Below are 14,235 nucleotides of genomic sequence, written 5' to 3'. Positions count from 1 at the left end.
ACAGGACCCTGCGTGCCAGGGGTGGGAGTGGGGTTACTAAGTGGATATTCTAGGCAGAAGGAAGAGCAAGAGAGAGATGTGAAACTGCATGACACATTCAAGGAACTGCAAATAGCTCGACACAGCTGCTGGAACACAGCTCTGAAGTGGCTGGAGCCTCATCCTGCAGGGCCTCGTCTACCACAGTAGGGAACTGGACCCATCACAGTAAGTTAAAGGCTTCACAACATGACTGTATTCTGGCAACAGTGAGGGGAGTGGATATTTTTGGGGCAGTGGGCAAGACAAAAGACAGGGAGATCAGCTGAAGATGATGAAGGCAGGAGCAGAAGGAATGGAAGGAATGAAGAGGAGGGGATGATTCAGGAGATGCTTTAGAAGCAGACCCAGTTTTAGAAGACCCGGTGATTGGCTGAACATGGGGTATGCAAGCAGACTCCTGGAGGACTCTGAGGTTTCCGACTTGAGCAACAGAAGAACAAGGGGGCTCGGGAGAGGGGAGGAAACAAGGACTGCTGTGGGCATGTGGAATCCAAGGGGCCCATGGGACATCCAAGGAAGGTGTCGCCCAGCAAGCAGGTGGAACCAGAGCTAAGGTACACACCTGGGAACCAACACTACATAGGTGCTCAAACTAGTTAAGTCCACGAGGATGTCCAGGGGGAATGGAAGAGTGAAAAGAGAATCTCCAACAGTCCCTTCAAGACTGAAAACATTCAAGGGGCAGGTGAGGAAAACCAACTGGCTGAGAAATGGCCAGACAAGCAGTAGCAGGCTGTGGCATCACGAGAGCCAGGGAAGTTTCAAGAAGGGAGCAGTTACGAGTTTCAACTGTCAAGAGAAGCGAGAAAAACAGTAAAATGTAGCTGTATGTTTTTACAATTAAGACAGTCCCAAGTTTTCTGCCAAAGTACTCCAAATAGCATTACATGGACAGCCCCACAAGGGAAGGCCACAGGCTCCCCGATTTCCTTGTGCATGCTAATATTGCACTGTATCACACGACACAGCCGTATTTATCTCAGTATTATTCCTGTCCTCAAATCTGCAAGCATAATGGACAACCCAGGAAAAGCTGGATTTTACCAGAGTGTTGCAGGCTCCTTAACACATGCCTGTAGACTCCAGGGAGGGCTCTGGGTTTTTTAATATATACAGAGTAAGGAGCAAGAGACTAAAAACACAAGAACTACCAGAAAGCCCACGGGATGGGAGGACCTCTGAAGAATCTGAGGAAAGCTAAAGACCTCTTCCTCCAAAAATGTGTATAGACACAAAGTAACAAAACTTCTGCATACCTTTTCAAGAAGGCTCAGAGACCCCTGTCTTAAAATTTCACTTTTTTTTTTTGAGACGGAGTCTCGTACTGTTGCCTGGGCTAGAGTGCAGTGGCATAATCTCAGCTCACTGCAACCTCTGCCTCCCAGGTTCAAGCGATTCTCTTGCCTCAGCCTCCCAAGTAGCTGGGATTACAGGCATCCGCCACCAAGCCCAGCTAGTTTTTTGTATTTTTAGTAGAGATGGGGTTTCACCATGTTGGCCAGGCTGGTCTCGAACTCCTGACCTTGTGATTCGCCCGCCTTGGCCTCCAAAGTGTTGGGATTACAGGCGCAAGCCAACGCGCCTGGCTGGCAAAATTTCACTGTTTAAGAAGCTATAGGCCAGGTGTGGTGGCTCACACCTGTAATCCTAGCACTTTGGGAGGCTGAGGCAGCAGATCGTTTGAGCCCAGGAGTTCAAGCCCAGCCTGGGCAACACAGCAAAACCCCATCTCTACAAAAAATACAAAAATTAGCCAGGTGTGTGGCACCTCTGCACTCCAGCCTGCGCAACAAAGTAACAAAGTGAGACCCTGTCTCAAAAAAAAAAAAAAAAAAAAAAAAGAGGCCAGGCATGGTGGCTCATGCCTGTAATCCCAGCACTTTGGGAGGCCAAGGCGGGCGGATCACAAGGTCAAGAGTTCAAGACCAGCCTGACCAAGCGGTGAACCCCGTCTCTACTAAAAATACAAAAATTAGCCAGCCATGGTGGCGCGCACCTGTAGGCCTAGCCACTCAGGAGGCTGAGGCAGGAAAATCGCTTGAACCCAGGATGCAGAGATTGCAGTGAGCTGAGATCGCATCACTGCACTCCAGCCTGGGCAACAGAGCGAGACTCCGTCTCAAAAAAAAAAAAAAAGCACTAAGACAAATACCTAATGCATGTGGGGCTTAAAACCTAGATGATGGGTTAATAGGTGCAGCAAACCACCATGCCACATGTATACCTATATAACAAGCCTGCACGTTCTGCACATGTATCCCAGAACTTAAAGTAAAATAAAATAGCTATAACTGGTAACAATGGTTCTATGACCACGTAAATTTCTGAGAGATTTTCTTCTCCATAATTTCCTGATTTTTTCATCAAGCTGTAGTCATTTTTATTTTAAAAAATTTTTTTGAGAAAGGGTCTTACTCTGTCACCCAGGCTGGAATGCAATGGGGCCATCACTACTCACTGCAGCTTCGAACTCCTGCACTCAAGCAATTCTCCCACCTCAGCCTCCGAGTAGCTGAGACTACAGGTGCATGGCACTGTACCTGGCTAATTTTTGTACTTTTTTGTAGATGGGATTTCACCATGTTGCCCAGGCTGGTCCCAAACACCTGAGCTCAAGCCATCCACCTGCCTCAGCCTCCCATAAGTGCTGGGATAACCGGCATGAGCCACTGCACCCAGCCTGTAGTCATTTTTATAGAAAAAATAATAGAAGCTATTTTCACATCAAGAGAAAAAAAAAAAACTGGCCAGGCGCAGTGGCTCATGCCTGTAATCCCAACACTTTGGGAGGCCAAGACGAGAGGATCACTTGAGGCCAGAAGTTCAAGACCAGCCTGGGCAACGTATCAAGACCCCATCTCTATATAAATAAACAATAAAAAAATTAGTAGCTGAGTGTGGTGATGCGTGCCTGTAGTCCTGGCTACTCAGGAGGCTGAGGCAGGAGGATCGCTTGAGCCCAGGAGTTCAAGACTGCAATGAGTTATAATCATATCACTGTACTCCAGCCTGCGTGACAGAGCAAGACCCTGACTCAAAACAAAAAACAAGATGGAACAAGAATTCTTCTAAAAGCCCTCCTTTAGGAGACACCTCTTCAACTTGGAAAGCAAGCTGAAGAATTTTCTGACACATTTTGTACTAGAGAAGCAAATGAAGTCTGTGAGAGAAGGTCCCGCCAAGGGTGCGCACCGGCAAAGAGCACGCAAGGGGTCACCCGCCAACATGGCTCGCTCACCGCGGGCCCGTCCCAACTCCTGTCCCACAGGCTGTGACACTTGGGGAAACCCAGGCTGCTGAGGGAAGGCATGGGGCAAACAGGCCAGCGCAGCACAACAGGTCTCAGGTGGGGATGAGAAGTGCACAGGCTCAGAAGGCGGAGCAGCCAAAACTCTGATGGGGTGGGCGTGAGGACTACACCAACTACAGAGATAGACTGGGCAACAGCGGCCTCCCACCAGGGCCTCCCTCCGACGGGTCCTTTCATCCAGCAGGTGGGCGAGTCTACTTGTTCATCCACACTCCAGGACTTGGCAACCTCTCCTCATGAAGGATCTTCTCCTTTGGTGCCAAACCCATTCAGCAGGGTGGGGCAGAGGTAGAGAGAAACTTCGAGAAGAGCTGGGTCTGGAGCCCGCAAGCTGGAGACTCCAGAGACCCTCGCTGTGCTTTGGAAGATGCAAATGCCTTCGAAGTCCTCGGAGGAAGCCACTCTTCTCAGGCCCAGGCTGAGAAAACTGTTGAGGAAAAGCGTGCAGGGGGGCAAGGAGAGTGTCCCCCAACTGCGGGGTACCTTAGCTGACAAACACCTTCTCTGTTGGGACTATGAGACAAGCCCGCCCCCCACTGCCCTGGCTTAGATGTCGTCTCCCTCAGTGCACCAAGTGGGAAAAAAAATCATCTTAAAGTGAACAATACAACCTCAAGTCTTTGCTAAGGACTCCACAAGTGCCACAATCGGCTTGACCAATGTGAGAAGGAGGAAGAAATAAATTTGGCTACAGTGAATACAGGTTTGGTTTTTTTTTGTTTGTTTTTCGTTTTTTGTTTTTTTTGAGACAGAGTCTCACTCTTGTCGCTCAGGCTGGAGTGCAGTGGCACGATCTTGGCTCATTGCAACCGCAACCTCCACCTCCTGGGTTCAAGTGATTCTCCTGCCTCAGCCTCCTGATTGGCTGAGATTAAAGACACCGGCCAACACGCCCGGCTCACTTTTGTATTTTTAGTAGAGACAGGGTTTCACCATGTTGGCCAGGCTGGTCTCGAACTCCTGAGCTCAAGTATCCACCCGCCTTGGCCTCCCAAAGTGCTGGGATTACAGGTGTGAGCCACCGCGCACAGCCTACAGATCCTCTCTTAACAGAAGTTTCTCTCAGGAGTGGCAGGACCCGAAAACATGTTTTTAAGCCCAGAGACACAATAAGTCTTGCAGTGTCAAAGATTGTATCTACAGGCCATAGGGTGTGACCAAATTTAAAAAACAAACAAAAATCAGCTAACAGGAACCCCAATCCTGAAACACCAAAGCTCAGTGGAGACATCAAAGCCCAGCTGACACAGAATACTGACATCCTACGAATGAATGACCAAATGCCCCAGAAATGGCAAACTGTCACAGGATTAAGTAGACCCCAAACTGAAATGAAAACGTTCAAAGCAGGAATTGAAGTGTGATCTACGGAACAAGACGTTGAGAGCCATTCACACGTAGGGCTACTGACTTGATAAAAGTTCAAGCCAAAAGCACTTGAATCGTCCCTGGGTTAATCCAATCCGAAAGGGCCGTGAGATTCCGAACACCTCAAAACGCACACGTGCCTGAAAATTCCCCAACAAAGCTGAGAAAATAAAAATCAACTGCCTGTTAGGTAAAACCACTTAATACTACGTATGATACGATTTAAGCACAGCCTATAGAGCACTTCCTCAATTGCACCTAATGATGAAAAAAAAAAAAGTTACCACATTTTGGCTGGGTCATTCCACAACACCTTTATCCCACCAGGATTATAAGTAAGCATTTTATGCACCCAAGTCCGTCCAATGCCACAGGCTAACTCAACCCATCCCATTCTTAATTCCTCGGACGCGTCTACCTGGCCTGCGTCCTGTTCCAAGTATTATTTTGCAGATTATACTTCGTAAAACCTCAACTTTCTTCGCCTTCTTCCTAAACACGAACCTTCCCGGAGTAAATTCACGCCGTAAACACACCCAGGGCTTTGTTTTACACACAGATTTCTCCCCCTGGTCCCGAGAGAGGTTGCTTTTCCTTCTGAATCCACCGAGGCCAACTCCTGCCATCTGGGGTCGCGGCTTCCTCCGCCGCAGCCGCCGCCGTGCGGATTCGCCCGGGTTCCGGGTGGCCCACGCCGGCCCGCGGCTCGCACCCCTTCCTGTCTCCGTCTGCCCACGGCGGGCGCGCGGCGCCCAGACAAAAGCTCGGGCCGTCGGGCCCACGGGCCCCGGGAGCGCTCCAGCCCCGAGGCCGAGGGTCCTGGCGCAACTTTGCGAACGCAGAAGCAGGAGGTACCGGCGCCCGCGGGGTCCGGGTGCTCCCGGGGCGGCCGGCACGCGCGTGGGCCCCGGGCGAGGGCGCCGGGGGAGGGCGCGGCGCGCCCCGCGGCCGCCGGCAACTTGCCCCGGGCCGTGGCTGGCGCCCGGCAGGCCCGCCCGACGGCGAGGCCCGGCGGCCCACATTGTCCCCGCGGTGCCCGATGGCCCCCAGCGCGCTCGCTCGGCCGCACACGCCCCCTGCCCGGGCCGGCTGCGGGCCTGCCGCGCTCCTCCACGCCCCGCTCGGGCCCGGCCCCGGCCGCCCCGCCGGCAGCCGCAGCAAAACTTTCTCTCATCGCGGCGGCGGCGGCGTCGCGGCCGCCCTCGGCGCGTCAGACAGGCGGTCGGGAGGTCGTGCGGCGGGTCCCTCCCTCAGCCCCACCCCGGGCCGCCGACCTGGTCCGGCTCCGATTCATAGTCGTCGTCCTCGGCGCTCACGGACATGGCCATGGCTCATGGTGGGCCCAGGCTCGCGCGCGCTGACATGGCTGGAGCGGCGCCGCCGCCGCCGCCGCCCGCCCGGAGCAGGCTCGGCTCGCCCTGGCTCGGGCTCGGGCTCGGGCTCGGGCTCCCGCTGCCGCGAGGAGGGAGCCGCGCCGCGCGCCTCGCACGCCCGCGCGGGAGGGGGCGGGGAGGGGCCGGCGGGGGAGGGCCGGGGCTCTCATGCATATGCATGAGGCGAGCCAGGAAGGGGCTGGCCCCCCGGGCGGGCGGGCCAATGGCGCGGCCGCGGCGCTGGGGCCGCACACAAAGGGAGCCCGGCCTGCGGTGACACGGGGGCGGGCCCGGCGAGGGCGGCCCCTCGCGGCCGGAGCGCGGGGACTGGGGCTGCGTGGGGGCGTGCCCCGCGCCCCGCCCGGCCCGGCCTGGCCCGCGCGCCGCGGGATGCACATGGGTGGCTGCACGCCGCCACCGCTGCAACAGGAAATGCGCGCCCGGCCTGGGGTGGGGTCTTTTGTGTGGTCCCGTGGGGCGCCTCGCGGAAGCCCGGGGGCGCCCGGGCCGTGGGGGACGACTCTGCACCCGACGCCAGGAGCGGGTCCCCAGGTCCCTTGCAGCAGGCACACGGGCTGCCGGATTTGCACTCGCTCCAGGACCAGGACCTGAAGCGCACGAACCCGGGAACCCCCGACCCAGAGCCTGCAGGACCGCCGGCCTGGATAAGCTCTGAGAGCCCAGTCTCCCCCGACGCGGGCGGTTGGGCTGGGCCGGCCTCCCGGCGCTGCACCTCCGGCACACGGGTTCGCCTTTGCAGGGTCAAGTAGTGCAGGCGGGAGTTCCGCTCGAGCCGCCTGATGGGGGCTGTCAGAACGCCCTGACTCTGCCCTGAGGTGGGCGCCCCACTCCCTTGGACAGGTACCGCCTCCTGAGTTGACCTCCGAAAGGTGGAGGACGTCGCAGGCCAGAACCCAGCTCTCCTAGGAGACTGGCTGCCCCTTAGGCTGGCTGGGAAGGTGTGGGTTTCTGAATTCTTAAGCTGCAAAGGTTCCTAGTGCTCACTCCAGCTGCAGCCCACTCCTGAAGAAAAGTGTTGCTAGAAATCCGGATAGATCTTCATTCATTCAAAAAAAAAAGTCTATCGGGCACTTAAGCCAGCAGCCTCTCTGAAAGAGCTCATGACCATGAGCTAGAACGACCAAAGCTGTTATAAGCATCAAAACCATAGCTAAACACAAGCTAAGGAGGACTTGGCATACATATCATCCACCTGTCCAAGGTAACACTAAATACGTACACCTGTACCTGTTCAGTTTCTCCATCTATACAAGGGGAAGAATTTACCAAGGGATGGATAACCTTCTGTAAAAAGATCAGAGGCTTTCCCAAGAATAAGCCATGAAATCAGGTGATAACGCTGCAATGGCCATCTGTTAGTCACGTCCAGGCCACTGGCCACGAAATCCAGTGAGAACAGAAGGGATGGGCAGGCTGGTCCCGGCCTGGCCTTTCAAAGAAGGCAGGCTGTGTGCCGGAGACCTTGTAAACAAAACTCAGGAGGCTCCTAGCAGAGTCGGCAAAAGTGAATAAGCAGGGATGTCAGTTTTACTGAGTGGATTTTAAAGTCTGAAATTTACACACCCACTATAGAAAAAATCCCAGTCGACTTGCTCTTTGCTGAAACATATCTGTTCTGAGTTTCTTTTCTCATTCTCCTCTCTTTTTTTTTGAGACAGAGTCTCACTCTGTCGCCCAGGCTGGAGTGCAGTGGATCTCGGCTTACTGCAACCTCCACCTCCTGGGTTCAATCGATTCGTGTGCCTCAGCCTCCAGAGTAGCTGGGATTACAGGTGGGCGCTACCACGCCCAGCTAATTTTTGTATTTTTAGTAGAGACAGGGTCTCACCATGTTGGCCAGGCTGGTCTGGAGCTCCTGGCCTCAAGTGATCCACCAACCTCAGGCTCCCAAAGTGCTGGGATTACAGGCATGAGCCACTATGCCCGACCATCACTCCCCTCATATTTTTCAGAATCTTCTCAAAGTTACAGCAGAAACAACAAGCAAAAGAATACACCCTAACCCCGCCACCCCATCCCGCATCACTCCATTCCCAAAAGTCTCAGCTTTTTAAAAGCCACCTTGATGGCTGGGCGCAGTGGCTCACGCCTGTAATCCCAGCACTTTTGGGAGGCTGAGGAGGGTGAATCACCTGAGGTCAAGAGTTCAAGACCAGCCTGGCCAACATGGTGAAACCCAATCTCTACTAAAAATACAAAAATTAGCTGGGTGCGGTGGTGCGCACCTGTAATCCCAGCCATTTGGGGGTGCTGAGGCAGGATAATCGCTTGAACCTTGGAAGCAGAGGTTGCAGTGGGCCAAGATTGTGCCACTGCACTCCAGCCTGGGCGACAGAGCGAGACTCCATCTCAAAAAAAAAAGGCTACCTTGTTGTCTGAAGGTTGTATCTGACCTCTTGCTGGCCACTCAGTAGGCAGCCTCTAAAGAAAGAGGAGGGCTCATAACATGCCAATCATGCTTCCACTTCGTTGTGATTGGTCAAGCCTACAGGGGTGCAGAGCCACCCAAATGACATAATACATCAAGAGAAATGTCTAGGCCAGGCACGGTGGCTCACACCTGTAATCCCAGCACTTTGGGAGACTGAAGAGGGTGGATTGCTTGAGGTTAGGAGTTCAAGACTAGCCTGGCCAACAGAGTGAAGCCCCGTCTCTACTAAAAATACAAAAATTAAAAGGTCATGGTAGCGCACACCTGTGATCCCAGCTGCTCAGGAGGCTGAGGCACAAGAGTCGCTTGAACCCAGCAGGCAGAGGTTGCAGTGGGCCGAGATCGTGCCACTGCCCTCCAGCCTGGGCAACAGAGTGATATTCTGTCTCAAAAAAAAAAAAGAGAGAGAGAGAGAGAGATGTCTGTAAGCAGGAATTCTTCTCGAAGGTTTTTCCCATTACCAATCAGGAGCAAAAGAATTATCTTGAGGTTGATTTCCTTTGAGGACTCTCAAAAGCTCACTTCTGAATTTAAGGAAGTAAAAAGACACAATTCTCAATTATCATGGCTCAAAGAGCGGAAAGGAAAAGTGCGGACAAACAAAAAAGTTGCCGCTAACACAAACTCCCTTCTTCCCTTTATATCATTTCAGAGATAGAAGGGGGCTCTCCTGACCCCTTCACTTCACAGGTGAGGAAATGAAGGCCTAAAGAAAATTAGGAAGTGGCTTTCAAGACCAGAGTCTCTTATATAACACCATCCAGAGAAAGATCTCCCTCCAGGGGCCCAGGCAATAACAGCAGCTTTAAGCATGTTTGAAGGGCCAGACCAGTGGTAAGTCTGCTGTAGACATGATCTCACTTATGCCTTTAAACAGCCCCATAAGGTGGGTACCATTGTTCACCCACTTGACAGATGAGGAGACTGAGGTGCATTGCCACGAGGAAGAGAAAGGACCTGGATCTGATCCCGTAGGCAATTGGCCTGGGCTCTTAACTGCACCGCTCCAATGCCTCATGCCAGAGACAAGGGAGGAGGATGCCAAATGAGGCCGGTGACAAACTCAGGCTGAAGCAGAAGAGAATTAAGTGTCCCTTACTACATGCTATAAATTCTGTATTCTCACTTCAAATCCAATTCCAAGGTGGATAGGTATCGTTTGGATAGCCAGGTTGCTGTCTGATCTGGCAAGGGCCAACTGTGGAACCAGGAAGCCATGGTTAGGACATGATAACATAGTGGGTTAGGACGTGATAACACTAGGAAGGCCACTGTCCTGACACCTCTTACAAATTCCTCTTTTGACACTTGCAAAATGCTTCTTCTCTATTTCCCTAAATCAAATTTCCTATAGTTAACTGGTGCACACAATTATCCAATATCTGTTTTGTATTAATAGTGTGCTGGACTACATATAAAATACAAATTATGCCAGCCCTTGCCCAACAGAATTGCCAACTTCAAATTTAGCATTTACACTGTGCTTTTGGGTGGCCCTCCCTCCCTCCCTCCGTCTGACCTCATCTTCTAGTGACCCTAAAAACTGAATCCTCTCCCAATTCCACTGGGCCGAGCCTTACTTATATTCTTAGAAAGAGCTCCCCAAAGCTGATGCCACCCAGCCAGTTGGATCCAGAACTTTCACCATGTGATGTGGAAATAAACAAAAACAGATGGAAGCCGAGTCCTCCTCCATCACAATTGTCACTCACGTCTCTGCTTTCTCTCTGGGTGTCGTGTACATTTCTGATCTGCCTATCAGAGAGTGAGAACCCAGAAATGACCCCTGGCTGCTGAGAGGTTTTGCCCAGACTCAGCCGTGTCAGGCAATGTGTGAAGGTGAAGGGAGGAGGGAAAACAGGAAGACGAGGACGCTTGGAGTTAGTCACCAGCCTCTCCATGCCCACTTCTAGGAATGGGCATGGGGAGGGCAGACTGGGCAGCGGCTGTCCCCGTGGACTCTGGTTTACCCAAGCAGAGGGACTCTCCAGCATGAAACCCCTTTCCTTGTGCCCATGTCACAAAGGCCACAGCTAAAGCTTGGGAACATCATTTTCCAGAGGCTCAGGGCAGAGAAACAGAACGGATCCTTTTAATGTCGAGACCAATGACGGGCTGGTACCCTCCTGGACCGATGGACACCATTTGTAAACATGCCCCTAAGGAGGGAACAGAAGTGACCCACGCCTGTAATCTCAGGCTTTGGGCATGGATCACTTGAGGTCAGGAGTTCGAGACCAACCTGGCCAACATGGTGAGACTCCGTCTCTATTAAAAACACAAAAAATTAGCCGCGCATGGTGACATGTGCCTGTAATCCCAGCTACTCGGGAGGCTGGGGCAGGAGAATCGCTTGAGCCTGGGAGGCGGAGGTTTCAGTGAGCCAAGATCATGCCACTGCACTCCACCCTGGGCAACAGAGCAACACCCTGTCTCAAAAAAAATTAACAGAACAGGAGGCCTGCATAGAGTTGCTTCCTACACAAGTAATATGCCTAACAAGCAATTGAGAATGCGAGCTTCAGTTATTTTACTATTATTTTACCATTTGTCTCTGCTCTTCAGGAGACTTGCCCCCCTTAACGGCAAAAGCAGAAGGTCTTTTGGAGAGTTATTTTTCTAACACAATGTAAATAAAAGGAACTTTCTAACCACTTAACATAGGATTCCAGGGCTACCTGGAAAAAACTGTAATTCGAACAGTGACAGTAGGACAGACCAGGGGCTGCAGTGATTTCTCTTAAGGAAATTCCTAATGTTACTTAATTGCTTTTTATTTTTCCCCTGGAGAGTTGTTCCACAAGCATTTAAAAACCACATATATTCATCATATGAGTCCTCTAAATAGACTAAGCTTTCTGTTAGGTGAGAATTCTTCTCCTAATTATGTCTCCTTACGTTACCAAAAACCACCCAATAAATATTTACATTCACTGGAAGATGTGTGACTGTGCACAGGATTTTTAAAAATTAACTAATTTAACAGGTGACTGGCATTGATCTGAGACATGTTTTTCCACCACTCACCCCATTCCCAATGCCTTTGCTGACATTTCCCTACCAAAATCCACGCTAAGGCTCAGCGAGGCAATTTGAACGACACAAGTGGGTTCACTTTATAAACCACCCCCACATAAAAACATGAGAAGCTAAATATATGTAAAATGCCAGACTAATTCTGGCCTATAATCAAGGCTTTGTAATTTAATGATTTTTTTTTTTGTAACAAGATAAAATCTCCCTCCTGGTTTGCTTCCTAAACAGAGCACCAATCCCATTGTCTAGCCCATCATCCTCCAAAAAAGGACCTTGGAGAAATAAGATCTAAAGTTCTGTGGACCATAGACTCCAAACAAAAGCCCAAATCCAAAGATTATTCAAAATGAGATGACAGGTTGGGCGCAGTGGCTCACGCCTGTAATCCCAGCTCCTTGGGAGGCCAAGACAGGCGGCTCACTTGAGGTTAGGAGTTCGAGACCAGCCTGGTTGACATGGTGAAATCCCGTCTCTATTAAAACTATAAAAAATTAGCCGGGTGTGATGGTGGGCATCTGTAACCCCAGTTACTTGGGAGGCTGAGGCAGTAGAATCGCTTGAACCTGGGAGATGGAGGTTGCAGTGAGCTGAGATGGCACCACTGCACTCTGCCTGGGTGACAATGAGACTCTGTCTCAAAAAAAGACAAAAAAACAAAATGAGATGATAAAGAAGACAGTAAACGGCTGGGCTCGGGTGGCTCATGCCTGTAATCCCAGCACTTTGGGAGGCCGAGGCAGGTGGATCACCTGAGGTCAGGAGTTCGAGAACAGCCTGGCCAACATGGAAAAACTCTGTCTCTACTAAAAATACAAAAGTCAGCCAGGCATGGTGGCACGTGTCTGTAATCCCAGCTACTTGGGAGGCTGAGGCAGGAGTAACGCTTGAACCAGGGAGGCAGAGGTTGCAGTGAGCCAAGATTGAGCCACTGCACTCCAGCCTGGGTGACAAGAGCAAAACTCCCATCTCAAAAGAAAAAAAAAAAGAGAGAGAGAGAGTAAAGAGGGCAAAATATGAATAAAATTATGACCACTGTTCATAGCAGTTTTATTCACAACAGCCACAGGTAGAAACGATTCAAATATCCATTTGATTTATGAATAAACAAAATGCAGTCTATCCCTACGATGGAATTATGATTCAGCCATAAAAAGGAGTGAAGTACTAACACATACTCCAAGGGGAATGAGCCTGGAGAGCATGATGCTGAGTACAAGAAACCAGACACAAAAGTCCACATATTGTATGATGCCATTTATATGAAAAGTCCAGAACAGACAAATCCATAGAGACAGAAAGCAGATTAGTGGTTGCCAGGGACCAGGGGAAGGGGAGCAGGCAGTGACAGCTGATGGGTATGGGGTTTCCTGTTGAGGGTGATGAAAATATTTTGGAACTAAATAGAAGTGATGGTTGTACAACATTGTGAATGTGTTAAATGGCAATGAATTGTTCACTTTAAAATTTTTAGGTTAGGTACGGCCAGGCGCAGTGGCTCACACCTGTAATCCCAGCACTTTGGGAGGCCGAGTTGGGCAGATCACGAGGTCAGGAGATCAAGACCATCCTGGCGAACACTGTGAAACCCCATCTCTACTAAAAAATACAAAAAAATTAGCTGGGGCCGGGCGCGGTGGCTCACGCTTGTAATCCCAGCACTTTGGGAGGCTGAGGCAGGCGGATAACGAGGTCAGGAGATCGAGACCACGGTGAAACCCCGTCTCTACTAAAAATACAAAAAATTAGCTGGGCGTGGTGGCGGGCGCCTGTAGTCCCAGCTACTCGGAGAGGCTGAGGCAGGAGAATGGCGTGAACCCGGGAGGCAGAGCTTGCAGTGAGCCGAGATTGCACCACTGCACTCCAGCCTGGGTGACAGAGCAAGACTCCGTCTCAAAAAAAAAAAAAAAAAAATTAGCCGGGCGCGGTGGTGGGCGCCTGTAGTCCCAGCTACTCAGGAGGCTGAGGCAGGAGAATGGCATGAACCCAGGGGGCAGAGCTTGCAGTGAGCAGAGATCGCGCCACTGCACTCCAGCCTGGGCAACAGAGCGAGACTCCGTCTCAAAAAAAAAAAAAAAAAATTTAGGTTAGGTAGATTTTACCTCAGTAAAAAGCACATACAGTCATGCTCTTGCAGAAAAAAGTTTTGGTCAATGATTGTGGTCCCATAAGATTATAATACCATATTTTTACTGTACCTTTTCTATGCTTAGATACAAAAATAGCTGGGCATGGTGGCTAACGCCTCTAATGCCAGCACTTTGGAAGGCTGAGGCGGGCGAATTCCTTGAACACAGGAGTTGGAGACCAACCTGGCAACATGGCAAAACCCCATCTCTACAAAAAATACAAACATTAGCTGGGCGTGGTGGTGCACATCTGCAGTCCCAGCAACTTGGGAGGCCGAGGAAGGAGGATCTCTTGAGCCTGGGAGTTTGAGGCTGCACTGAGCCATGATCATGCCACTCACTGCTCTCCAGCCTGGGAGACAGAGTGAGACTCTGTCTCAAACAAACAGAAAACCAAAAATACCTACCATAGTGTTACAGTTGCCTACGGTATTGATACAGTAGCATGCTGTACAAGTTTGCAGCCCAGGAGCAACAGGCTTTACCATACAGGCCAGGTGTGTAGAGGGCTATATCATCTAGGTTTGT

At 51.2% G+C, this 14,235-nt stretch overlaps 1 protein-coding gene across 6 annotated transcripts in view; it reads right to left on the bottom strand.

The window, feature by feature from the left end:
- KDM2B (lysine demethylase 2B) overlaps positions 1 to 14,235 on the bottom strand; it is a 110,580-nt gene that overhangs the window by 76,727 nt on the left and 19,618 nt on the right. For 5 of the 6 annotated variants that reach the window (XR_009208827.1, XM_032168466.2, XM_058424738.1 and 2 more), the window contains exon 1: positions 5,995 to 6,084. The exons of the other annotated variant lie outside the window; for it this stretch is intronic. Coding sequence is in view for 4 of the 5 variants with exons in the window: in XM_032168466.2 (XP_032024357.1) it covers positions 5,995 to 6,048 (54 nt within the window). In the remaining variant the exon portion in view is untranslated. Of the gene's footprint in view, positions 1 to 5,994; positions 6,085 to 14,235 lie in introns of those variants that run through there. 6 annotated transcript variants of the gene reach the window in all.

The sequence above is a fragment of the Hylobates moloch genome, unplaced genomic scaffold (genome assembly GCF_009828535.3).
Source record: "Hylobates moloch isolate HMO894 unplaced genomic scaffold, HMol_V3 SCAFFOLD_12, whole genome shotgun sequence".
Lineage (NCBI taxonomy): Eukaryota > Metazoa > Chordata > Mammalia > Primates > Hylobatidae > Hylobates > Hylobates moloch.
The sequence above is the reverse complement of the archived record's forward strand: the minus strand, read 5'-3'. Positions and strand labels throughout refer to the sequence as shown.